A 26,182-nucleotide genomic window follows, 5' to 3' on the forward strand; every position below is an offset into this window, starting at 1 on the left:
ACTGAAGAAGAAGATACCTGCGCTAGGGAATAGTCCACCTCCTCCGGTTCTTCCTACAGATTCCTCTTCTGAGACAGAAGTAAAATATATTGGTCTTGCTCTACCGTATAGTTGCCTCAGTACATCTGATACCTAGACTCATACGAACACCATAGATACTCCAAACAAAGAAGTGAAAAACAATCGCTTATTTGTCCAGGCTGAGACAAGAAACAAGGCACAATAAGGCTAAGGAAACACCAAGGAAGGGTAGATCCAGTCCTGAAGTAGAGTTCTCACGGTATCTAAACCTCGACAGATACCTCCAACCTACCTAGCCTTAAGGTGAACTTCTAGTAAGCCCACTCCCATCGGATTATCGAAGGTTCTCACCACCTGGAATTATGTTTAGCCATTATTCGGCAAACGCACTATCGAAGAACAGAAATGAATGAAACAAAGAGGATCGCTTACTTCATACCGTGGATCCGCCTGTTTCAAGAGCCTCTCAAACTCACTCCTCGATCTCTGCTTCGCGCCCAAAACAACCATCATCGTCACATCAACTTGGCGCAAATGATGCTCTATATGATGTGCCGTCGAGCCACTCTCCGGCAAAATGACCTCATTCAACAAAAGCGGAGTACCCGGAGCACATTTCTCCAGGGCCGGGACAATTGCGCGTGTAATCTTGATTGCATCAAGATCATTGTAATTATGTAGACATTGTCGAAGAAGAAATGCACTGGCGTCGTGAACAGGTTGAGGATCGAAGAAGTTGTGGCGCTGGAAGGTTACGCGGCCTGATACACCTTCATCTCTGGCTTGGGAGAGCATTTGTTCTGAGAGATCTTGGACGACGAAATGTAGAGATGGGTATTCCTGTGCGCTCATTGTTCCTGGTTACTTGTGTACTATAGACGGTGAGGTAGACAACGTACTCGAGCGAGGGCGATGGATATATGGCCTGAGCCACCACCAATGTCAACCACTTTACCGGCTTTCAACGATTTCCACGGGAAGCTGCTGTGCACAAGCCTTGTAACCTGACCATCCACTAGACCGCAACAGTCAGATTACTACTCGGTCAAGCACTGAAGTGGGAAGAAGTTTGTGCACAGGGAGCACGTGGCTAGGGCTGACTCACACTTTGACCATGCATCCATTGACTGTGCAAATCTTGCTCCCTTCTGCGGATTCTGCTCATAGTATGCGTATGCGGGTAACCCAAACCTAGCATAGAACGCAGAGTTCTCATTGTCTGAGACGTATGGGGAACGGTCGATTTGTGTTGATAGCTCAGACGCCGCTTTGAACATCTCGTCCATCCTATTTAAATCATCCTCAGAGTTAGAGTTCAGAGTTATCCAGCTTCTTCGTCTTCTATCCGAGCGACATAGACCTACTGCATATGTACCATAGCATGAAAATTCTCATCCCTCGCCATGACAACAGACATAGCCGTATGCCTGAACACTCCGCTGTCTCTCCCAACTTCCTCGAATATCCGTCGCGTAGCTAAAAAGCGTAGCAATCTTGTTGTTCGATCCTCATCCATTTGTGCTTTGTCTGCAAGCATTCCCGCAGCAATGCTTCCCTGCCGCGGAATGAATTTGAAGAAGCCTCGCTCAACTGCAACCTGCAACACCGCGAGGTCATAATGGGAGAAGGCGTAAGTGCGCAAAGTGTTCTTTGGGCCATTAATAAGACGGAGCAGGTCTAGAGCAGTGTCATTGAGGCTCGATCTTAAGGATTCGTATTCTGGTGTTTTGGGCACGTCTCCGGAAGAGGCGCTGAAATTGGGCTCCGGGTTGGTAGATGCGTTGAAGCAGGAAGATATTTGTGTAGATAGCTCGGAGATTTGCTTGGCGAGTGAGATTATGGCTGATGTGTCGTTGTTGGGTGATGGAGACTTATTGGCTGGCGATTTATTGTTGAATGACAAAGCCGCCTTGGATATCCCTCCGGAATCACCCTTTAATTGAGTTATCTTGCTCTTGGTGCCATCGATGTTGCCAGAATACGGCGGCAATATCGACTTTTGACGCAATGAGCTAGAAATAACTCCAAGTTTCTCCCAAAACTGAGAAATAAATTGCACAAGAAGAGCCAGGTAGAATGAGAAGACAAGCAACACCGATATGACTGCTTTGAACAACATTTTGCCCTGACAGGAGTGTGATTAGAGCTACGAAATGTGAGAGCTGCAAGACACGAAAATATGTCGCTATTATGGCTTATCTCAAGTACGATGCAGGAACTCACATACACACTTCCCTGCTCGGACCGCTCCCGAGGACTTGCTGCAGAAGTGCTCGGCGCTGCAGAGCTAAGAAAGCCTCGGGCAGGGATTACACGACAGATACTACCTCGTGGAAGCAAGCCATGTGTCTAGCCTCCCTGCTGCTTATACGAACAGACACCTGCATATTCTAAGCATGAGAAACTTAAAATGGATCTCATTGTGACGTTGCTGTAAGCGCCAGCTCGAAATTACGAGGGTGAAGTCAGTGTTGACTGCGAATGTACCTCGGCAGGGTACGAGGGCTGGCTTGGGGTTTGGACTCGGAAAGAAAGCAGCTCGGCCGAGGATAATAATAGATCGGGCGATGTTGAGAGAGCCGGATTTTGAAATATCTGACAGTCGACTGCTAGATGTGAGTTGATCTAATAGAGAGGCTTAGACTCTACATACCCCCGCACGGTCTGTGATAGTTGAGGGTGACGCAATTGGAAGATATCAACTGGAGATTTGGTACCTGATAATACAGCCACGTAATTTTCGGGTACAGGCCCGAAGATGTTGGATATCTAGATAGCATATGTGGATTGTCCCCAGCTATAAGCATTACCCTCGGTAGTAAGCCCGAGCTTTCTCTGCTTTACGGGCGTTATGGAGAGTCGGCGTCGGCTTTCGATCTGACATCTTGTCGCGTTCTCGGGAGAGAAGCAAAGAAGTGCACGAAATGCTCCTCGACGGCGAACTTTGTACGTTAAACCAAGAGGAATGAGCCCACTTCAAGCATTTTGTACAGAACAGCATCTGATGTAATAGATCTGCATTTACGGTTTCTTGAATGGCTGGAAATTGACCGTCCCCTGCTTAGCTATATTGTCCATTGTCCTCACCTTGATAGGGAACCGCAATCAAAGGTCAGATTCCGGCTCCCAACTACGCATTCCCATCAAGCTCAACGACTCCAGTTCCCATCATGTTTCTTCCAAGCTACAATCCTGCCGAAACGAGCGTGTCAGTCCGACTTCTGCTTGTAGCCCTTCTCGGCCTATCTGTGTACTCTCTCACACAACGTTTCATTGCGTGGCGTCGATTGAGACATATCCCTGGCCCGTTTTTGGCTTCGTTCTCGAACCTATGGTTGGTGTGGCATGCATGGCGAGGAACTTTGCCATGGGCTATTAAAGACGCTACTGATCAATATGGTAATATATTTCTGACATCATGAAATGAAACCTTGCTAACTCAGATAAGGCTCCCTCGCACGTGTAGGACTGAATGTCGTAGTAAACTCCAACCCCGAAACCGTGGTTAAGGTCCTCCAGCCTCGATCCGGCTTTATCAGGGCTCCTGACTACCAGGCTGCACGCTTCAGGCCGGGCAGTGACAATATACTGTCCATGCGAGATGAAAAGGCCCATAAGACCTTGAAATCAAAGACCACTGCCGGGGTAACATCCACTCAACCAGCCTGCGTGAAACATGCTAATTTGAGCTTGCAGTATAATGGCAAGGACGTCGAGGGCCTAGAGGGCCAAATTGACAAAGTCGTAGAGTCTTTTATCGACCTGATTGAGAGGAAATACTTATCCACATCGACCGACTACAGGCCTGTTGACCTGGCGCGTATAACGCAGTATTTCACCTTGGATGTCATCATGTCAGTTGCCTTTGGGAGGAATTTTGGGCATCTGGAGTCCGACTCAGACGTTTATCGATATCTCCATATGACGGAAAGCTTCATGCCTATGGTTGCCATTATCTTGGTTTATCCTTGGCTGTGTAATGTTTTGGAGTCGAGATTCCTGCAGATGATGGCCCCGAAGGATACTGATCAGGCGGGGATGGGAAAGGTTATGGGGTAAGTTGCAAAGTTTCGTTCTCTAGTACTGCTACAAGAATGATTTAAAGTGAGCTAATCAAATCATAGATTTGCCAAAGAAGTGGTGAGCGAGCGTTTTGGTCCTAACAAGATCATCCGCAAGGACATGTTAGGCAGTTTTATTGCACACGGAATGACTCAGGACGAAGCAAATTCAGAAACTCTAGTCCAAATGTACGTTGCTTCGACGGGTTCATACTCATATGACAAGCTCTGACCTGCAGGATAGTGTGGCGGGATCTGACACCACAGCGACATCAATTCGGGCAACGTTCCTCCATATCATTAGTTCCCCACACATCTATTCGACGCTCCGCAACGAAATTGATAACGCCGGCCCTTTGTCCTCGCCCATCACTGATGCCGAGGCGAAGAGATTGCCTTACCTCCAAGCAGTCATCGAGGAAGGGCTCCGCTATTGGCCACCCATCGGTCTCCTCGCGTCAAAGATTGTGCCCAAGGGAGGTGCTACAATCAATGGCTTCTTTCTGCCGGAAGACTCCAGCATCGGGGTCTCTACTATGGGGATCCAGAGATCGAAGGCGATTTTTGGGGCCGATGCGGATGAGTTCCGACCTGAGAGATGGTTGAGCTTTGGGGAAGGCGAGGCTGAGAAGGCTAGGGAGAAGAGAATGCGCAGCACTGTTGATCTAGTGTTCGCTTCGGGGAAGTATACCTGCCCTGGTCGACCCGTGGCTATGATGGAGCTCAATAAGATTTTTGTGGAGGTAAGTTCTGTCACCTCAAAACTCATGTGTTGTTCCATTGCCAATTTTCACCAGGTCTTGCGCAAGTACGATGTCACCCTGGTGAATCCTTCTCGGCCGTGGAGTTCATTCTATGCTGGAGTCTGGATGCAGAAGGACTTGTGTGTCCGCATCAGCAGGCGGGCGCAGTGACATGATCCCTGGGGTGATTCGGAGTGTATGGGGCAATAGGCAAGGGTGGTGACGGAATGCATGTCAACTCGTATCGTGTCAAACTTTAGCGCTCAGCTACCAAGGTGTCAAGCTTACGGCAGCCGCTGGATGCCATGAATAATGCGCTAGATTTGACCACTTTAAAGTCAGCTTACTTTAATTGGATAAGCGCCACTCGGGAATAAACAACTGGCATACCCCCGCCTCCATGACTGCATCGCTTAGTCGGCCTGGATATTGAGGTGTCATCTCGTGATGATTGTACCCCACGATACTTGTGGAAGAGAAATCAATATTGAATTGACCTAGCAGCCAATACAAGTATCGCAGGGACATCGAAGAGTAAAGCTTATTAAATGAAAGATAAGGAAAGGCGTTGATGATTCCTGTGGGAGTGCAGTTCCTGTTCTATCCCCTTTTAAGGCTAGCTGAGTCATTTGAAGAAGTACCCGTAGCATTGACTACCCAGCCCCTTCTAGTTTTAGGGTTGGTCAATGCGACGGGTAGTTAGTAAGTAGAGGCGTGAGGGCTGAAGGAATGGGATCTGCTTGGCTAATCTCCATTTCTGCCAGCCAAATCCTTCAGCATAATTATAGCATTTATTGGCTGTTGTAGTCAAGACACTATCACTATCTTTCATCCCCAACGCACCTCCTCAGCGCGGAGAGACTTGCATATGCATGCTGCAAGATACCCACTGTCTTCTTTTGGTCTAGCTACCTGTCCGTGCTAGGCTAACTAAAGACTTTCCTCGTGGCCGTGCCTAAAGCGTTTATATTTTCTAACATGCAATATACTAAACGCATGTCTCCCTATTCCACGCCCAGAATGGTGTCATTGGAGGACCGAGACATACTATCCGATGAACACTCAAAGGTAGAAATAGTGATATATTATGTGACTTTCCTGAGTTTCGTCAGTAAGCAGCCCACTTATAATTTGGTATAGATTATTGATAGCTAATGGATTGGGCCAGATTGGGCTGGTGGTACGTACTTTACAACGAGAAGATGAGGATGAGACCAGACAACAATTTCCGATGGATGTGGGTCTCCCGTCGCCAACATGCATTCTGGATAGACAGACCTGCAGGAGATTTGGCCCCAGATCTAACCCTAGTAGGCTAACGGAGAGTATGGTCTGATAGGACACAGTAAATGTGTGTGCCTATTGCTTGGCAGTTTGGCACGGAACGCCTGTATGTTGTAGAGTAATATTCTATCTTCTCCTGATGATGGGCTTGGTTATGTAGTATAGTGGATCTGCGACGCCGGTGGGGGCGGCAGCGTGGCGGACGAACACTGACACCCGTGGAGTCGTGGACGGGCCCTCTGGCTAACGTAATAATGACGAGTTGCAGGATGTTCGTATCCGTACCCGCTAGTACTGAGGGAACCAATTAGATGATTTGATTGAAGAACTACCGTGGAGATTGGTTGAGAGCGTTTCTTATCCTGGGGGGCTAGCCTTGCGAGTTGACCCGGTTTACCATACGAAAACACACGGCGGAGTGAGTAGTCGTAATATACTATCCCTCAGCTCGACGAAATCGAATTTGGCATTGAACGCCACGAGGACTTAGAATCTGCACAAACTTTTGAAGTAGTTGCGATTGGATCAATCGCAGCTGTAAGATTTCAGGCCCTGTGCGGGTTTTCTGTGGTGCATCGAAGTTTTGAGTTGATGTTGCGCAACTCAGCAAGACAATGAGGAGGTTTCCTTTGAGTAATATAGAGCGAGTCGCTTGAGACTGCAGCACATTAGCCCAAAATGGGATAGCGCATTCCGGCGAAGAGAACCCCACTTCACACCTTCCGATCCCAAGTCGGAGCCTCGTGCTGCTTAACCTACCAAGCTTAGTTGCGGGAGAGGAAGCATAGCAAAACGACCGTATCGTGCTCTATATATACACATACCCAAGCAGATTTCCACCGAGTACCTCCAGGCGGAGCGCAATGAACACCATGGCGTCTCTAAGTCCCTCCGGAAAGCCTCAATCGCAAACACAAGTGACCTCGTCCCAGCTGAAGCGAACAACCTGCAACTTATGCCGTGAGCGCAAGGTGCGCTGCGACCGGGAAAAGCCGCAGTGCCATCGCTGTCGAAAATCGGGCCAGACGTGCGTCTATCCCTCGGACAAGACAGACAACGACGAGATCAAGTCGGCGTTGAATCTGCTTCACTCCCGTCTGCGTAAGTATGCTCCAGATGCTGCCTCGGCAGTGAATTTCTTTGCTTTAGTCGTTTTTGCTGTCTTTTGGCTTTGTGCTTATAACGGTAGTGCAAGCGGAAACTAGGCTCCAGGAACAAGGCCTACAATTCACGACCCAGTCTATGAAGCCGAACTCTACCTTATCCCCAAGCTATATATCGCAGAATTCCCAGTTTGCATATGACCTACTGTCACAAGGCGATGACATGGACTACTCAAGTGTGGCATTCTCGGAGTTTGACCCGAGGTACGCTCTTCTATGATTCACTCCAAAGAGCTATGTCCCAGGCTGATAGCCCCTTTAGCAACTACCATCAGCCACCCGCTATGATCGATATTATGAACAGCTCTGGCACAGATGGGACTCCTTCGGATCTAGATTTGAACATAGCCAACCTAAACGACAATCCCCCGGGCCCCACATTCAACCCACTGTTCGAGCAACCCACTCCCTTCAGCGGACTGGAGCAGCAGTATGTACCCCACTATGACAAAAACATGGATACGCTGTCTAATTATGCGCCATGCAGATACCAGCCGTACTTCGATCTAGTGCAAAAACACATGATGCTAATAGACCAGCAGGAATTTTTGCAATCCGTCGTCCCAATGGAGACGCACCAATGCATGGCTCTAAAATATGCCATAGCTCTATCTGGATCCACTGCGTGTGGAGAATCAGCCCTCGCAATGGAGTCGTACATAGCAGCCCGGTTCCATCTGGAAAGAGCCGAGAATCTGGCGGAGAACTCTTCTTTCTTGAACGTTGAGACGGTTCAGGCTTTGCTTCTTGTTGCGAGGTTTGAATTCACTCATATCAGCGGACCGAAAGGGCTTCTAACCATAGCGCGTGCTATGCAGTTGCTAAGCTTGCTGGGATATGATGTACTCGATCAGACCTCAGCAGAAGGCGAAAAAGGTAGCCCTCAGATGATGCTACCAACAACACATAGCCCGGGACGTATTCAGTTGATACGGCGGACGTTCTGGATTGCATTTGCGATGCATTGCAATGCGGCTGCAATTTTTCCGTGCTGTATACCAGTCAAAGACAGTGAGGTAAGCTTTTATTGATTACGACTTGCCGCTTTCCTTGATGGCCAACAACTCCAAACTAGATCGGCACCGCAATTCCAGTTCCCAATCCAACAATAGACTCCAATCCAAACCAGCACGTCTATCTTTCCGATGGAATTACGAAAACCATGACGAAAGGAATTTCCGTCTTTTCCCTTTTTATCTTCGCCATGAAACTTGTCGTTGAGGAAGACCGCCACCGCCAATCGACCAAGAAATACGTAAGGGATGACGCATCTGACTATAATTTTTGCCTTATCCACGAGAACATCGGGAGAGATATTACGATCATGTCAAAGTCCCTCTCGGAACAGGAGTTTCTTGATGGGCCAGACGACGACCTTCGTGTGCTCACTTGTATCATCGTCCTAGGCGCCCGAATAGACTGGCTCAAGACGGCAATTATTGGATCTCAGAAAGCCGCGTTTTTGGGTCCTATTGCTAAGGAATATCGCACTTCGTGTGTCGCGGTGACGAATGCTATGTGTGACTTGCTTCTTCAAGCCAATGTCACTGATGCGAAACAAGTATGTATTTCCCAATCTCATCTCATCACTTCCCATGATCCCGTTCTTCAACATTACAGCAGGCTATTTCAACCAAAAAGCCGTTCACTGACATGTGTTCTACTCCCTGGAAGATCCCCACGACCAAGGAAATGTCGCTCTTCATAATGCGGCCGCTATCCTTAGCCGCTGAAATTCAACTCGACGTCCTTCAAAACCCGCAAGACGTGAGCTATAACGCATTCTCATCGACGCGCGAAATACGACAGAACCTCGAACTGTTGTGTAATGTTATGGTGGTGTGTAAGCCTGCGACTGGGGAGTATGACCCTAGGATTCAAGCATGCGCAGCATTTCTGGAGAAAACAAAGTTTGAGAGGGTTTTTATTCGGGGCTGCTAGGGAATTGGCGCTGGTATTTGAAATGCTTACAGGCAGTGGAGTTAGGAGCCCTAAGTTCAGGGGAGATTATCTATGATTACGGTACAGTAGTCTGAGTGTGAGTGCATTTTTTGGTGTTCGAGAGAGGGGGCGGGGGGGTGTATGGATATGATTAGTACAGACAACGCATGATATATCAGACCTTATGATTTCCTGCAAATTGGCTTTTCTTACTTGGTTATCAGTACCAGTAAGGTTCACCAGGGGGAATGAAAGCTTGGAAGAAGATTATACGGAAAAAGAAATCAATCTCTGGCGTCGTTTCAAAAGTCAGGCTGTCCAAGTACTGAAGATCTCGAGTCACTGAGAGCTGGCCAGCAAGGGTATAGCTGTTACTGCGAACAAAACAAGTCAAAAGACCAAATTTGCTTAAACACTAGGTTGCAGCATGCCAGTGACCGATATAAGTAGCGCACTACGTTAGGGGCCAGGTGGTCGAAATCCGAGCCCTAACAATAGAAAGAGAAAGTCGTGTGAGTCCAAATAAATATCACGAGATAGTAGATAAGAGAGGAGAGATGATTATATCCTACTAACCCCTGCCGGCCCAATTATCCCTACCACCACGTGAAATACGCCTTAACTGGGCAGAAGTACGTGTACGTCCGGGCCAGCACTTACAGTAGAAAGGTCAGATACCAGTAAGGATTGATACAACGAGGCTCACCTTTTGGCGCACTCGGTCCTCAACCGAGTTCATTTACCAACACAGCCGGGGCATGACCCGAGCTAGTCGGGCGTGCCGCCGAAGGTGTAGCGTGCTCACGTAGCGCGTGAGACCAAAACGAGGCTTCGTATCGGCAAGGAGTAAGATGGCTAAACTGTGATCAGTTAGTCTCGTCGGCAGCCAAGTGGTCAGGATTGTCACTCCAAAACGATTAGGGGCCAGGTGTGAGATTGTATAGTACGTCTCGGCGAGAAGCGCTAATTTCAGGTATGTGTGAAGGGAGCTTCGATTTGGGTCCGTTCCAAGGTACCATCCTCGAATCGATCAATATGAGATTGGCGGATTACCTATAAGTAGAAATGTTCTTCACAAACTTTAGGGTATAGACCATTGCAATTGCAACTAAATCTACCAATTCAAGCCTCGGATTCCCACCAAAGCGCAACCTATTTAATCTCGTGCAGTTTTAGAGCTCTCAACTCTTTAAAATGGCACCTACCACATCTAAACCTTCGTTGGCAGTCTTCGGGCCTCAGACAGAGCTCTCTTCCCGAGATGCCATTGACCAATTGAGGCAGGAGCTCAACCAGAATCCTCAGCTATTCGACGTCCTCAACGCCGCAAAGAACGGGGCCGAACTGTGGAAAACCCTCGTCAACTTTGATCCTACCCTGAACCATATTCCAGGAGCCAAGCTGCTCGATGAGCTCCGGGATTGGGTGGTAGGAGATAGCCCTTTACCAAGTCACAACTTTAACACATTTCGTCTCCCGGTTACCGTTCTTCTCGAGATCGCTCAGTACTTCCGCTACTTGAAGCAGCTGAATGTTGTCAACCCTCATCGCGTCTTCCTCGAAGGCGTCGAAACTGGTGGTGTCCTGGGCTTCTGTGTTGGATTCCTCAGCGCAATTGCGGTAGCTACCTCGGAGAGCGAAACTGAAGTCGCCTTCACCGCTGCCGCAGTCTTTCGTCTTGCTGTCATTGTTGGTGCCTATGTCGACAGTAACCAATTTGATACACAAGGGACAAAGCTAGGCTGTATTGCTGTTCGATGGAAGGGGGATGAAGTTCATGAACAAGATATCTCCAATCTTGTCAGCACGTTTCCAAAGGTATTTTCATCGTCTCCATCTCTTGCTAAGCTGTCAAAGCTGACTTCACTGACAGGCGTACACATCATGCACTATAGATGCAAAGTCTATTACTGTCACCGCCAGCCTTTCTGATATACCCAGCCTGACTGAACAGCTGCGAGCACATGGCTCCCATGTGACCACTGTCAGCGTGGAAGGAGCCTTTCACTCGGACATCCATACCGCTGCTGCTGAAAAGATCAAGAACTTCGCCGTGGGCCGTCCAGATTTGAACTTGCCCAGTGTTGACAAGCTGCAAGCTCCACTCCGTTCTACTGTGGACGGTGAAATCATCACGAGCGGATCCCTCCTCCAACACGCCCTCGAGAATACCCTGCTGAAGCCCGCTGCGTGGTTCACAACGGTACAACGGGCAGTTTCTCAGCTAAAAGAGGGTCATAAGACAGTTGCATTTGCAGGATTCGGGAATCATATCCCGGCTTCGCTTGTCAGCGGTGCGGGCTTGCATGTCTTGGATCTGAATAAGTTGACTGCGTCAGGTCTTCACGGTTTCCCCAATGGGACAAGTACCAAGCCAGGAAACGGAGTTTCAGATGCGCAAGACTCGGTGCCCTCTGAATATCCTCCTAACTCCATTGCTATCGTCGGTCTGTCTGGCAGATTCCCTGGAGCAGATTCGTTAGATGAACTTTGGGAACTGCTGCTATCAGGCAAATCAATGGCCGAACCTGCCCCCGTTGAAAAGTTTCAACTACCTACAACCGGCGAGTACGCGAATACAAAATGGTGGGGCAATTTCCTCCGCGACTCTGATGCCTTCGATCATAAATTCTTCAAGAAGTCTCAGCGAGAGGCTGTCGCTTGGGATCCTCAGCAACGGATTCTTCTCGAGGTCGTCTACGAAGCCCTTGAATCCGCAGGATACTTCCGCGCCGGCGTCAAGCCAGAGCTAGATGACTACGGATGCTACATCGGCGCTGTCATGAACAACTACTACGACAACATGTCTTGCCAGCCGACAACAGCCTACGCCACCATCGGAACCTCGCGCTGCTTTATCAGCGGGTGTGTTAGCCATTTCTTCGGCTGGACTGGACCTTCCCTGACGATCGACACGGCGTGCTCGTCTTCCCTCGTCGCGATTAATACCGCCTGCCGAGCAATCTGGTCCGGTGAGTGCTCCCAGGCCGTGGCAGGGGGGACGAACGTGATCACTAGTCCATTCGATTATCGGAATCTCAAAGCCGCCGGGTTCCTTAGTCCTACTGGACAGTGCAAGCCGTTTGATTCCCAGGCAGATGGGTACTGTCGTGGAGAGGGAGTTAGTGCGGTTGTTCTTAAGCCGCTGGCCGCCGCATTGAAGGAGAAGGATCATATCTTCGGTGTCATTGTGGGGTCTGCGGCGAACCAGAATCGGAATTTCAGCCACATCACCGTGCCTTATTCGGGTTCACAGGTGAAGCTTTATCAGAATGTCATGAGCCAGGCCGGGGTTCACCCGCACTCGGTGACGTACGTTGAAGCTCACGGAACTGGTATGTAACTCTCGGGCCTCTGATAGTGCGCTCACGCTTCGGTCATGCAGTTGCTGATTTGGAAATAGGTACCGGTGTGGGGGACCCCGTTGAGTGTAACAGCATTGCTGAAGCATTTGGCGGCGCTTCAAGAGACAGCATACTCCGCTTCGGCTCTATCAAGGGTAACATTGGGCATACTGAAGCTACCGCCGGTATTGCCGGGCTCGTCAAAGTCCTACTTATGATGGAGCATGGTCAGATCCCTCAGCAAGCGAGTCACAAGCAGCTAAATCCGAAGATTGCCTCATTTTCGAATGCGCGAATGGAAATCCCGCGTAGTTTGCTGCCCTGGAATGCTCCATTCTTCCTGGCCTGTGTCAACAGCTACGGTGCTGCTGGAAGTAATGCAGCTGTTATGGTTCGCCAGGGGCCATCTTCTAGGATTGAGCCGATTGAAAACCTCAGGCATTCTCCGATTGGAACGAGATATCCTGTGTTTATCTCTGCAGGCTCTTCGAGTAGTGCTCTTGCGTATTCGGAGAAGCTTTCTACTTGGCTGAGGACACTTGGATCTGAGGCTCGGGTCTCTGATGTGGCATTCAATATTGCTGATAGAGCAAACCACTCGCTCTCGCATTTCTTTTCGACGACTGTCGCCAGTATCTCCGAGCTTAAGGACAAGTTGTCTACACTTTCGGCGACAGACGTCCTACCGAGTCCGAAACCTATCGTCCTTGTATTTGGGGGTCAGGAAAGCGAATCAATCGGGCTATCTGAACAACTGTACCAGGCTTCAGTATTGCTTCGATATCACCTCGACGCTTGTAACGAGATCTTGATCTCTTCCGGCTTTGAGAGCATATATCCTGCAATCTTCTCAAAGAGTCCAGTTGCGAACCTGACCACTCTGCACTCTGCGCTGTTCGCTATCCAATACGCTTCTGCAAAAGCTTGGATTGATAGCGGACTCAAGGTAGATGCAGTCGTTGGCCACAGTTTCGGCCAACTCACAGCCCTATGCGTCTCGGGCGTGCTGTCGCTCGCCGATACCCTCAAACTTATCTCTGGAAGGGCGTCAATCATGACAAAGCAGTGGGGTCCCGAACCAGGATCTATGCTCTTTGTCCAAGCAAATAAGCAAACGGTTTTCAAACTTCTCAGTTCAGTCCACGGGAATGTCGAAATTGCCTGCTACAATGGTCCAAAGAGCCATGTGGTTGTTGGCTCTGCTAAGGAAATTGATGCACTGGAGACATTCCTCTCAGAGAACCCTTCTTTTGGAGGAGGCTCGATTCGTACAAAAAGACTTCAGGTCACCAATGGGTTCCACTCAAGGTTCACAGAGCCCTTGCTACCGCATCTTTCGGCTCTATCCGCAGAATTAAACTGGCAGGAACCTAAGATCCATCTTGAGCTCTGCACTGAAGGTGCGGAGAGTCCTGACTCCCGGGTACTAGCAAGTCATACGAGACGCTCGGTTTTCTTCCAGCATGCGATTGAGAGGCTTGAGAAGAAGTTCTCTAAGAGTACATATCTCGAGGTTGGGCGAGGGTCTTCTGTCATTCAGCTTGCCAAGGGCTGTGTGGCAGACAGCAACCAACATCTGTTCTTATCCCCTCAGCTCACGACGGCTAATGCACTTGCTTCACTGACGGATATCACCGTGGACCTATGGAAAGCAGGCTATGCTGCGCAATACTGGCTCTTCCATCGCTCTCAGAAATCATCATACCAATTCCTGCGTCTTCCGTCGTATCAGTTTGAGAAGACTCGCCACTGGCTTGGGTTCATCGCTGGGAGAGGCGAGAAAGAAACAGCGCCAGAGCCGACTCCGGAACCTGAACCTGAGACTTATGAACTCTTCAAGTTCCTGCGATTCAACAACGACAAGAAGAGCAGCGCAGTATTCCGTATCGCGCCCCAGAGCGATCGGTTCAAGTCCATGCTGAAGGGCCACGTTATGGGAGGCCAGTCTTTAGCACCGGCCTCTTTGTACTTCGAGGTCGTTGCTCGTGCTGCCTTGTTTCTCCAGTCAGATACATCAGCCACGACCTGGGTACCAGCTGTGCAGGATCTCGTGATGAATTCGCCGATCGGTCTTGACACAAACAAGGAGCTCCTTCTCACTCTGGAGCAAACGGATGATCCAACACCTTCTTGGTCATTCTCAATTACTACTCAACTACCTCCGAGTCAGACGGGCCGTGTCAGTGCACCATTTGAGACATCGACTGGACGGGTGTATCTCCAGAGGCGTGATGACTCCAAAGCTGCCCAGTTGTTCCAGCGCTTCGAAACTCTCACTGGGATTGGTCGCTGCGAGGAGATAATGAACCATCCGGACGCCGAAACAATGGAAGGAAAGCACATCTACCGCGCTTTCAACCACATCGTGCACTACGCTGAAAACTTCCGCGGGATCAAGAAAGTCGCGTGTCTGCGTCTGGAGGCCGCCGGGAAAGTGACGATCGACGTGGACCCGAGCGATCCAGTTGACCAGCGCCTCTGCGATACGCCCATGACTGATAGTTTCATGCAATTCGCCGGATTCCTGGTAAACTACTTCAACAATGACAGTTTAGAGGATGTCCTAGTGTGTTCAAAGATTTCGCACATTGAGATTGGTGGGAACTTCGATCCAGATGCAAAGGAGTGGATCGTTTATTCCAATATGACTCGAGGAGGGCAGACTGATGCCTCTGCCGATGCGTATGTCTTTGAAGCGAAGAGCAAGAAGATGGTTATGGCGGCCTTTGGGTTCCGGTTTTCGAAGATGTCGCAGGCATTGCTGACGAGGATGTTAAAGAGCGTGAACAAATCTGCGGCTGCTGAAACTCCTAGTAAGCCTGCCAGTCATCAAAAGACGGACACAGTTTTGGTCAAGGAACCGGAACGCCCGATCGAGGTTGCCAAGTCGTCCAAGCCTTCCAAGGCAGCTAAGAAGCAGCCTAGTAAGCGGGCAGAACTCTTCCAAATCTTGAACAATGTTACGGACGTACCCTTGGAAGATATGAAAGACGAATCCTCTTTGGACGATCTTGGAATCGACTCTCTTATGGCTACAGAAGTCATGAACGATATTCGAGCAACACTTGGTCTCACAATCGATCTGGCCAGCTTCTTGTTCTGCCCAGACCTCAAGAGCCTCGTAGCTTATGTTGATTCGAAGTTCAACGGCGTTGATGAGAGCTCCGAAGAATCTAGTGGCGAAGAATGGGCGCTTGTCGGTACGCCTTCAGAGGGTTCTACGCTGCCTACCCCAGGAGAATTGATCGACGAAGAGCTGGTCCCAAAGGAGGCAAAAGAGAGTTTTCCGTCAGGAGAGTTTGAAAGCATACCATCCATCAATTCCGCCTATGGTTCATTCAAGGAGATTCAATTCGCGTACGATCAACTCGCGGAGGGGACACTCGCCGCCAACTTTTGGGCTGAAGCGTACCCGGACCAGAGGCGGCTTGTTCTTGCATACGTCGTTGAAGCATTCGCGAAGCTTGGCTGTGATCTCGCGAGACTGAACCCTGGTGATGCTGTACCTGTGGTGCCTGCTCTCGATAGGCACAAGCAGCTAGTGCGTCAGTATCACCGTGTACTTGAGGATGGAGAATTGATCTCCCCCACGGAAGATGGCTTCATTCGGACGGGTGTGCCGGTTGATCCAACACTCGCTGAAGACATATACCAGGAGATTGTCGACCTCTGGCCGCAACATAAGGTCGTGACGCAGCTTGTGAAGGTGATCGGAGCAAAGCTTGCTGAATGTCTTCGTGGGGATATCGATGGTCTCCAGTTGATATTTGGGGACAGAGCGAACAAGCTACTTCTAGAGGATATGTACGAGAACTGGCCTCTTCTTCGAACTCCGACATTACTCCTGGGAGACTTTCTCAAAACCGCTTTCTCCAACTCGAATGGAAGTGGGAAATTTCGAATTCTTGAGATCGGGGCTGGAACTGGGGGTACGACAAAGCACATCATCAAGTACCTCAGAAGCCACGGCATTCCCTTCGAGTATGTCTTCACCGATCTCTCAACGTCGCTAGTTACAGCTGCGAAGAAGAAGTTCAAGGATGCCAGTGAAATGTCCTTTGAGGTGTTGGATATCGAGAAAGCTCCAAAACGGGAGTATGAGAACGCTTTCCACATGATCATTGCCACGAATTGTATTCATGCGACAAGGAGCTTGAACCAATCCCTTGTGACCCTTAACAAAATGGTCCGCGACGATGGCGCCATTGCCCTTGTTGAGATCACAAGAAACCAGTTCTGGCTTGATATTGTTGTTGGATTGTTCGAGGGATGGTGGCTATTTGAGGATAACCGCACGCATGCTTTGGTGAATGAGAAACATTGGGAAAAGGAGATGAAGGCAGCTGGCTTCAAGGAAGTTCTGTGGACGGATGGCGAGTCCCCCGAGTCAAAGACCGTCCGGGTAATTGCTGCTTTCAAATCACCCCCCGTCGAGATCAAAAAACCCACGGTGAAGGCGGCTGTTGAGACAGTCGTATACAAGACAATTGGGGACACGAAGATCCATGCTGACGTCTACTACCCCCTTGACCCGGTTCCGGCACACACAAAACTGGCAGTCGGTAAATATACACTTGATTGCCGTGACCTTCCAAGCGGACGCTGACGACTTGTGTACAGCTCTGATGATACATGGAGGTAGCCATATCATCTTCTCCCGCAAAGACATTCGACCAGCTCAGACTCGCCTCCTGCTGGAAAAGGGGTTTCTCCCGGTGAGCCTGGATCATCGGCTCTGTCCTGAAGTGAGACTTGTCGATGGACCTATGGTCGACGTTTGTGATGCACTTGATTGGGCGAGAAACAAACTGCCGCATATCAAACTCCCGAATGAGGGAATCCAGATTGATGGTGAGAGGGTCGTCGTCGTCGGATGGTCTTCTGGTGGACAATTGGCAATGTCATTGGCCTGGACTGCTCCGCAAAGAGGGCTGAGGCCACCAGAGGCAATCCTGGCATTTTACTGCCCGACAAACTATGAAGATGATTGTAAGTTGGAATCTGATCACCCCTCAAAGGGGAAACTGGTTTTACTAACCTCTCAATAGGGTGGAGAAATCCCATCCAGCCCATCGGCGCAGAAGATCAGGGAGATGAATACGATCCGCTAGAAGCAATCCAAGATGAGCCCGTAAGTTCTCCACTCCTGATCATACTGTCTTGACTTTTAACCAATCGAACAGATCACCAACTACGGTATCGTCGGGGCCTGGGAGCCACTATCGGACCCCCGCATCCGCACCGACCCCCGATGTCGCATCGTTCTGCACATCAACTGGAAAGCCCAAACGCTGCCCATAATTATTGGTGGCCTCCCAAGCAAGAAGAAGAGCGCAGGCCTTAACGTCCGAGACTGGAATGCTCTGCCACAGCCTTCTCTGGAGGAAATCGTCCGTGTCAGTCCACGCGCCCAGATCTTGCGGGGCAATTACCAGACTCCCACATTCTTGATTCATGGAACGAGTGATGATTTGATCCCTTGGCAGCAATCTCAAGATACGTATAGCGCACTTCGGGACGCAGGGGTCACTGCTGGTTTGGCTTTGATTGATGGGGCTCCGCATATTTGTGATCTGAGCAGTAACCCTGAGTCAGAGGGTTGGAAGGCGGCGATTCAGGGGTACGAGTTTATCAGTAACTATGTGTGAGTGGAGTGATGGTGGTATTATGTGAGTCGGTATCTGAACCGAATTAGATGTCATGAGAATATTCTATGTTTCCAACTACGGTAGAAGTCCTTTTGATTCACCATTGCGTTTGATGTGCAGCCTGCCAGTTAGCGGATGTTGTCTCTGATCAGCAACCTCATGGCAGAGAAGAGCCTACTTATTGACCCCTATGACTTATTGGCATAATTGTTTGTATAATTTCTTTGAAGTCTCTAGAAGAAGTCTCTTGGTGTCGATCAGCGTATTGAGAGTCCGTAGTTCAACACGGGGGAGCTGGATCTGTTCCTTAGTACAGTAGGCTACGCTACGTCCGGGCCGGTTACAGCCTCCACTCGCCTTTCTTCTCTTGTGCAATTCATAACAGATCTGAAACATCGAAGTCAAGGATGCTATACGAGGCAAGCCGAATTTCCTCCCCAATTTTTTTTTCTCATTGATCTATTAAAAATCATACTAAATCTAACCGAATATTGAAGAAAATAACCTTTTCCAATCTCAGAATCGTCAGTTCCAAGCGGCCGTAGTCTTTCACACCCAAAAACGGATTTCTCTGATAATTTACACTCTTTAATAAACTTGGGCGAATGTACTCCTAGCTCTCAGCTTGTCGCCATACTTCCAAAGAATCAAAATTCCAAAGAAACAGGCCCATGTCAAACCAGCGAGGAGACTACATCCCTTGCCGATACCTAGATTGTTGAATAATGGTTGCGCGAAATGAATAGCACCACAAGCCACTGCGCTGCGCAGGAAGGCTAAGGAAAGTTGTTAGACAAGGCCTGTTTGATAACACGGGACAGGACTTCCAACTCACAGTTTGCAGCAAACAAACTCGCAGCATAGCGAGGGTAAGAGATTGGAAGATAGATGAAAATACACATCGTAATCTAGAAAGGTCTTAGCACACGGAAATCCTCACGGCGTGTCAGTTCACCTACCACAAAGACACACGACATGTAGAGAACAATTCCAATCGTGGGGACAACCCAATTAATCCACTCGCGAGACGTCCAAGCAAAAATGAGGATTCCACACGGCGCAATCAAGGCCGCAAAGACGGCAGGAAGAAGGCGATGTTCAGGGGAGCCGATTCCATGCTGGTAAACGTATGGCTCGTAGTGAAACTTGACAAGCGCCAAGTATGTGCCGGCCCCAAAGAAGCAGGCTACTACAACGCACAGAAAGATGGTTCCCATGATACCCAAGGAGAATCCGTGAATCTGGGTGTAAACAATTGGGAATGATTCAAAGTATGAGTACTAAGCGCCATTGTTAGTTCACGCTCCTGCAACCAATACTGCTGCTATGCCGAGACTTACAAAAATACCGTAGATCAGACCAGTGTAGACATTAATAAAGGCAACCGACGGGTCCTTCAGAGTAACCAAGAAGGGCGTAGTCAAATACACACCGAGAAGCGATAGGAAGTGAATACTTCCTTGCTTAATCTCTGAATCCGATCGAAGATTCTCATTCCCGGTGAGTTTGCGTAGGCGTTTGGCACGGTTCAAGAGAATGAAGTCGGCATTGGTCTCGGGCAGGAAAAAGAACAGAAGAATCCACGTAAAGCCACACAGAATGAGAAGCTCATACATAGACCACCTCCAGGAGCTCAAGGGCACTGAGAACCCAGACAGAAGCGGACCTAAAGCCGGACCTGCCAGAGTTGCACATCCCCAGAAAGCGAGACCGTACGGAAGTTTTGGGAATGAAAGGATATCACCAGCTGAGGCTCCTCCTGTTGCCAGAACTGGGCCACCCAACAGTCCTTGGATAAACCGCAAGACAATCAATCCTGCAAAATTCGACACGCGAGAGGTCACAGCGGTGATAACTATGAAGAGCGTAAATGAAACGAAGTACGGGACATTCCGTCCAACTGCCGGGATTTCCGACAAAGGGCTAAAAAATAGGGGTCCAACACCCTAGAAAGGCGGTTGTGAGTTTGAAAATCCTCGTCGCGGACACGGGGATAATACTTACATATCCCAAAACGTACATCGAGAGTGCCAAAGACGATTTCTGGGTGCTCACACCGAAGACCTCCACGAAGGTTGGCTGGGCTGGAGTAATGATTGCAGATCCACAGTATACTATATCTGGTCAATATAAAAAACATCTTCCAAGATCCCTCATCGACTGACCGGAAAATGTAAGAAGGCAGATCTGGAAAAAAGTCACAATCTTCTTTGCCAGTGACCACGTCTGCGGGTTTTCAGGATCGGTTTCGCTATACCAACCGACAGTCTGGTAACCAGGCTTTGACTGGCCTGGCGACGACTCAGGCTCAGCTTTCTCCACATCGGCATCAGTGTCCCCAGAGCTGCTGTTCGCCTGAGGTGTAGGCGTTTCAACTGGTGTTTCTTCCGGCGCTTGATACTGGAATCCCTCCTTCTCGTCAGGGTAAAGGAAGACCTTGGGACCGAAAACTAATCGGCAGAGCTGGCCAAATGGCGCATCGCGAACGCTGAATGCTGACATGGTGTTGAATCAAAACTTAAGAGGCTCCAACAACTACTTTTCGGCCCAGAGTTGGTAAAAGAGTGAAAACACGTTTCAACGTCATTTTTTGGCTTGTGTTCAACATAAAATATAGCACACATTTGCTCCATCCCTACATCTTTACATTTCTTTCTCGGTGTTGCAGCCGAAAGGGTCTCATCTCGGGGACAGATTTCTTTGTTATGTTTAAGGGTAAGCTAAACTAAAGGGGAGATCGATCTGCCCGAGCTCCACTTGTGTCGGTAAGCCAGTGAAGCCCACTCTGAAAGTGGAGTAGGATCTCCTCCTAGGCGCGATCGTATTGGCTACAAATCTTCGATCGCTATGCTCGGTCGGGTCCCCGACTAAAAGTGACACATCTGCTCGGCCGAGCCCCCGAGCTCTACCAAGATGTACCCCTGACACTTTCAGTGGATTTCCGACCAACGATGCCCAGATCTCCACCGGTCTAGCCTGCATAGACTCTAGTACTGTATCAAAAACCAGGGATTGCGGTCCGGAATGTCAAAATTGACTGACTCACTCGCTGTGTGACCGCGTCGTACCCATGGAATGTGGAGGTAGAGCTGGCTCTCTTTATACTGTTGATGTTACTCGTAAAGTGGTTGGCTATATTAAGACATCTAGCTTATCCTGTCATTCACTACCTCCATCCGCTGCCGAAACCTCGTATTTCCCAAAGCCACTATTTTCCGCTTGCGAGAGAACAATGCGCCAGGAGGAGAGAATGAACAGGGCGCTTCTGGCCTAGTGTTGAGAGTACCCCAAAAACAGCCTTGGGCAACTGCTTTTCTGCTCTTCTGCTGAGAAGACGATGATAGGTTCCTGTCGTTGACCGCTCAAGACAACTGAGCATTGTCCGCTACGCTGGCCTTTGGCTGTGTTAGACGAAACACTCTATTGCTACAGTTCGGCTCGATTTGGGTCTCAGTTGACAAGGGGCTTCCACTAGCGGTGTGCCCGGGTTATGGGCTCTCTGTCAAACGGATGTATCACCGCCCACTCTTTTCCAGTTCTTTCACAGAATCAATTCAATCCGTTGAGTGTGGCAACTTCAGAGCTTCCCATGTGTGCGATTTTTCGATTGCTGTGTTTTGATCGTGAGCTTCTAGAAGTGGTACACCACATCGTCTCCGCCACCATCTAGGTCACGAACTTCAGGTCTCTTTACCAATACCTTAGAGTGATTTCTGATTCCTTCCAGCAAACCTCCGACCGAATTCCTCCTCGATGGGCATACAGCTCAGGGTGGTCACACCATTCTTCGCAGGGGTCAGAAATTCGTCCCCATTTTTTCCCACCCCCTCTCAACTACTATAGGCTGGGGGCTCAGGTGGGGGAGGGGTCAGAAACCTGAGATTAATAATCCAAGATCTTGGCGTGTTAACTAAGTCTTTTCCTGACCTTAACATGAAATATGTTAACACAATGCAATGCACACGGGTTTATATACATAAGGAAATGTAGTCTACCACTATTTACTTTGAAGCAGCGAATCTGATCAAGTTTTGTAGCTTATGATCATGCCACCAGATAAAGATTACTCATATTAATCCCCAGCACTGAGGAAGAAATAAAGAAAATTTGAGCAGTAAATAAGAAGCTTCAATAGAAATTGAATGGTGAAATGCATCAAGGTCGTATGAGCTGGATAATTCATATATTACTTTCTGAACACCTGCGAATTCTGGCTGTTGTATGTTTTGTTCTCTTTTGTGGTGGAATCGGCAGGAAGAAGTGGGTGAGAACGGGCGAGAACAGGATGAGGATATAGTTTTTGTATTCGAAGTGACCCTATCGGCAACCTCTAAGAAAACAGGGCGCACCTGTGTCAAGCCTACTACTATTTCCACGACAAACACTCAACGTCAAACTATTATCTAAGATACGCAAAGCTCGGAGCACTGTCCTGGAGATTGAACCCCTAGGACTTTTGATAGTCCGCTAGGATGGCATCGGCGATTTTCAAAGCCATGCCGTAGAAGACGGTCATGACATGGGAAGACACCTGGGTAGGCGGAATAGAACCATCAATAACACGGAGGCCAAGAGTGCCATAGACCCTAGCGGTAGGGTCAACAACGCCACCAAGCTCTTTCGGCATCATGGAGCAGGTGGAGACAGCGTGCCAGTTAGCACGGAAGTTCTGCTTCACATATTCAACCCAGTCGTCCAGGGTAGCGTTATAGGGCAAAAGGTCGGCACCAGGGATGTCCTCGCCATTGAAATAGTTGGACATCTCACCACTGTTCTGGAGCTTACGTGCAAGCATAGAAGCAGCAGCTTGGCCGAGAAGATCAAGCTCGTTCAGCAAGAACTGGGGATCGTTGGTGAATGACTGGAGATACGGGTCGGGATGGGCGATGTGGTTGAAGCCTCGGGTGAAGGGAATGAGATCCCACAAGTCGATGTTGATTTTACCATTGGTGTCCATGAAGAGCTCGGCGTAGGCAACGTCCTCATTGAGGAGCCAGTTACGGTAGTTCTCATACTGAATCTTGAGCGCAGTAACGTTGTGGAAGCCGCCGCGAGCAACAGTCTCCTGGGCCCACTGATCCAGCTTGGTGTTGAGCAAGCTGACTGCCGTAGGGCTATAGTCACCGAAGACTTCAGTGAAGTTGGCAAAGTACACGGCCTGGCCTTGACCGTCAGCGGAGGGCTTGGCGCGGGCACGCACAGTGGTAGTAGTCTGGTCCTGCATGTTCAGACCGACGGGAAGGTCGACAAGCTGGGTAATACTGAACTCGTCGAGGACGGACTTCAACCCAATACCAGAATGCTCGAGGATCAACGGGGAGATGGTAGAGCCGGCGGCCAGCAGGACCTCGTGCTTAGCATACACTTCGAAGTTGACGGCCTTATTAGTACCAAAGTTAACACCAACGGCCTTAGGACCGGCTGCCGTTTCATTGAAAAGGACTCTTCCAACAATCTGGCCAGTGAGGACGTGCAGGTTAGGGCGCTGGTAGTTTGGGAGAATCCATGCGCGTGCAGCATCAGCACGGGTCTGATCGGGAAACAAGTTATTGTAGATCATTGAGACACCACGAGGATGGCCGCAAAGGAGATCAAGCTGTGTGGGAACACCCATGGCTGAGGTGGTGTTCATCAGCGCTTTCATGAGGACAGAATAGGACCGGCCATCGTCACGGGGGCCAGCAGGAACAGTGCCATTGAATCCGTGGCAAGAAGCGTTGAAGAATTGACCGGCAGCAATTTGAGTAGAAGTTGGGTAGCGGGCGAGCTCTGCCTTCTTCATATACTCATTTAGGTTGTGCCAGTTCCAGCCAGGGTTGCCGAGAACAGTCTCCCATGAATCAATCTGGACTTTGTCGGGACCAGTCCAGGAGTCACCGTTGATCAAGGTAGATCCACCAAGACCTTTTCCAGACTTGATGTCCAACGTGCGGTTATTGATGGCCATTGGAACAGTGAGGTAGTTATGGTCCACGGAGCTGCCAAAGATGTGACCATAGTTGTTTGGGTTTTCGATTATCGGCCCATCATTGGACTCATAGAAGCCCTTCTCAATGACCAGAACGTTGATGTTGGGGTTCTCAGACAGCTTGATGGCAACAGTAAGACCAGTTAGACCACCGCCAGCAATGATATAGTCAACGGTCTTTCCGGCAACCGTATTGGGGTCGGAGATCAGGCTGGCCTGGACATTGACTTGCTCAGGTGCACTGTAGGCCTGAGCAGCAGCCATGCTGGCGAAGGTAGAAGCGAGGATAAAGAAACTCATCTCGAAATGAAGAAAGGAAGACAGGATTGAATGAACGGATTGGTTGATTTCTGTGTGGTTTCTCACAGTCACTTAACGACTATTTCACTCGGGATATGTATCACCTATTTATACCCATTTCTCTTCAATCAGAGGTCATTTCTATCACGCACGTTCAAGCCAAAACCTGGCAAGGATATCATCACACCGGGCATCTTTTTGAAAATATCCCTGGTGGAAGATGAAGCACGTGGGACATTGGTGCTCATAGGAGTAGAAGCCAAGACTGACACTGATCCTGAAGGAACCTTGCAAAGACTTTATTGGCCACAGATTATGAAGTTGTGGCCTACTCGGTTGCGATGAGCGTAATAAGTGGAGCTATTATAAGACTATAATGTATGTAATCATCGGACTCTAGGCAGGTCGATCCCTGGGACCCTTGTACTTTGGCGTTTAGCATGTATGAAATCGCTGTTTTTAGACTGGAAAGATATATTTCAGCCATCTGATGAGCTTGGACCGAAGAATTGATTAACCAGCTCATGATGTGAAATTTATCAATCAGACCTAATCCCGCCCAAAAGATGATGTTGAAACTGCATACCGGGCCGTTAGCGGCCATCTCTTCGAGAAGAATTACTTTAGACTCCTTCCCGCGCATGGATTAATCTTACGGCAGTCACTGTAACCCGATGATTATCAGGCATCAATAGATATTGGCTTTGCGGTTGTGACATGTTAAGCATTGATTTAGATTCCGGTGAACCGATCAGTGTCGGCTAGATCAGTCCAGATTATAAACATTATAAACCCCGACAAAACTGTCTTTCGGCGTGCGTCGGGTATTGGTGAGAATGGTGTTCGGCATGCCGACGGGGTACGAGGTCGATCTTACTTGGCATCGAACGGCAAAGTTTAATAAAACATCTGTGCATAGTGTATTCCGTAAAATCCTAATCTCCCCTATACTATAAGCTACTACTCAAGTTTGTAAGCATGCAGCTCTCATTGAATTAATAGCTGTCCTCAGTGATGGAAAACCTTGCAGAGTGGCTAGGTGACAAGGATATTATTATATTGCACTGTATGTATTTTTGACCTCCATAGCGAAGCCAATCTCTCTTAGTAGTGTATTTCAAGGGGGCCAATTGAAGCGCGTCCGACGAAGCGTTGAAGTGATTAGAAATTGATAATAAGATGTCTTGTTTTTCCACCAGATTCTGTTAAATAGTTCAGCCTTCCTCCCCGCTCTCCTTTCGATTTCTATGTTCAGGTTTCCGGATGCGAACTGGGCTCCCTTGAAACTTTCCTTTTATGACAACTATCCCTGTGCTTCATTCAATATTCAAGGCAACCTACTTCCTTTGAGTAAACTTGTAAGTAATTGATTCATTTTCTTCGGTTCTGAATGGCGGGTTTCTAGATAGCGAGCTGATGTGAGAGTTTCCATAAATTCCGAAATGACTATCCGGAGGTAAGCTCTTCTGCTGGTGCTGCTACATAGTGGGCTTGACTCAGCCCTCCGCTGGTTTAACTGAAGTCCGAGGTCCCTTAGGAGTTTGACGCTTATTTTACCTCCTATGATGAGTCTACAGTTGCCATGTTCCTTAGGCAACAGTATCCTAGAGGCTCCGACATCAAACTTGATGGAGATGGTCAAGGACTTGGTAATCTTAACACCTACGTCAAAGGAAATTTGACTAAGAAGACTTCCTAGAGCCTCCCTA

General features: G+C 49.0%; 6 protein-coding genes across 6 annotated transcripts; 3 read left to right on the forward strand and 3 right to left on the reverse strand.

Annotated features, from left to right (window-relative positions):
- Positions 1–394: 394 nt before the first annotated feature.
- N7473_000135 (Winged helix-turn-helix transcription repressor DNA-binding) lies at positions 395–2,140 on the reverse strand (the record flags this gene model as incomplete). The annotated part of the gene is made up of 5 exons (XM_057146075.1): positions 395–410; positions 461–861; positions 921–1,036; positions 1,127–1,308; positions 1,386–2,140. The coding sequence occupies 5 exons, from the start codon at positions 2,138–2,140 to the stop codon at positions 395–397; spliced, it is 1,470 nt and encodes a 489-aa protein (XP_057013961.1).
- Positions 2,141–3,191: 1,051 nt separating this feature from the next.
- N7473_000136 (cytochrome P450) lies at positions 3,192–4,996 on the forward strand (the record flags this gene model as incomplete). Its single annotated transcript, XM_057146076.1, has 6 exons — positions 3,192–3,420; positions 3,470–3,666; positions 3,718–4,076; positions 4,146–4,271; positions 4,327–4,825; positions 4,880–4,996. 6 exons carry the CDS (start codon positions 3,192–3,194, stop codon positions 4,994–4,996), a joined length of 1,527 nt encoding a protein of 508 aa, XP_057013962.1.
- A 1,976-nt stretch (positions 4,997–6,972) lies between these two features.
- N7473_000137 (Acyl transferase/acyl hydrolase/lysophospholipase) lies at positions 6,973–9,213 on the forward strand (the record flags this gene model as incomplete). The annotated part of the gene is made up of 6 exons (XM_057146077.1): positions 6,973–7,210; positions 7,299–7,476; positions 7,535–7,702; positions 7,760–8,288; positions 8,348–8,833; positions 8,893–9,213. The coding sequence occupies 6 exons, from the start codon at positions 6,973–6,975 to the stop codon at positions 9,211–9,213; spliced, it is 1,920 nt and encodes a 639-aa protein (XP_057013963.1).
- Positions 9,214–10,407: 1,194 nt separating this feature from the next.
- Positions 10,408–18,205, forward strand: N7473_000138 (Acyl transferase/acyl hydrolase/lysophospholipase; the record flags this gene model as incomplete). The annotated part of the gene is made up of 6 exons (XM_057146078.1): positions 10,408–11,031; positions 11,087–12,548; positions 12,617–17,119; positions 17,178–17,546; positions 17,606–17,688; positions 17,741–18,205. 6 exons carry the CDS (start codon positions 10,408–10,410, stop codon positions 18,203–18,205), a joined length of 7,506 nt encoding a protein of 2,501 aa, XP_057013964.1.
- Positions 18,206–18,793: 588 nt separating this feature from the next.
- N7473_000139 (MFS transporter) lies at positions 18,794–20,707 on the reverse strand (the record flags this gene model as incomplete). Its single annotated transcript, XM_057146079.1, has 6 exons — positions 18,794–18,981; positions 19,041–19,113; positions 19,165–19,485; positions 19,546–20,151; positions 20,210–20,319; positions 20,371–20,707. 6 exons carry the CDS (start codon positions 20,705–20,707, stop codon positions 18,794–18,796), a joined length of 1,635 nt encoding a protein of 544 aa, XP_057013965.1.
- A 1,945-nt stretch (positions 20,708–22,652) lies between these two features.
- N7473_000140 (GMC family oxidoreductase) lies at positions 22,653–24,473 on the reverse strand (the record flags this gene model as incomplete). Its single annotated transcript, XM_057146080.1, has 1 exon — positions 22,653–24,473. One exon carries the CDS (start codon positions 24,471–24,473, stop codon positions 22,653–22,655), a length of 1,821 nt encoding a protein of 606 aa, XP_057013966.1.
- Positions 24,474–26,182: the final 1,709 nt, after the last annotated feature.

This window comes from Penicillium subrubescens (genome assembly GCF_028828155.1).
Source record: "Penicillium subrubescens strain IBT 31985 chromosome Unknown utg000001l_segment0_segment0, whole genome shotgun sequence".
NCBI classification, from domain to species: Eukaryota; Fungi; Ascomycota; class Eurotiomycetes; order Eurotiales; family Aspergillaceae; genus Penicillium; species Penicillium subrubescens.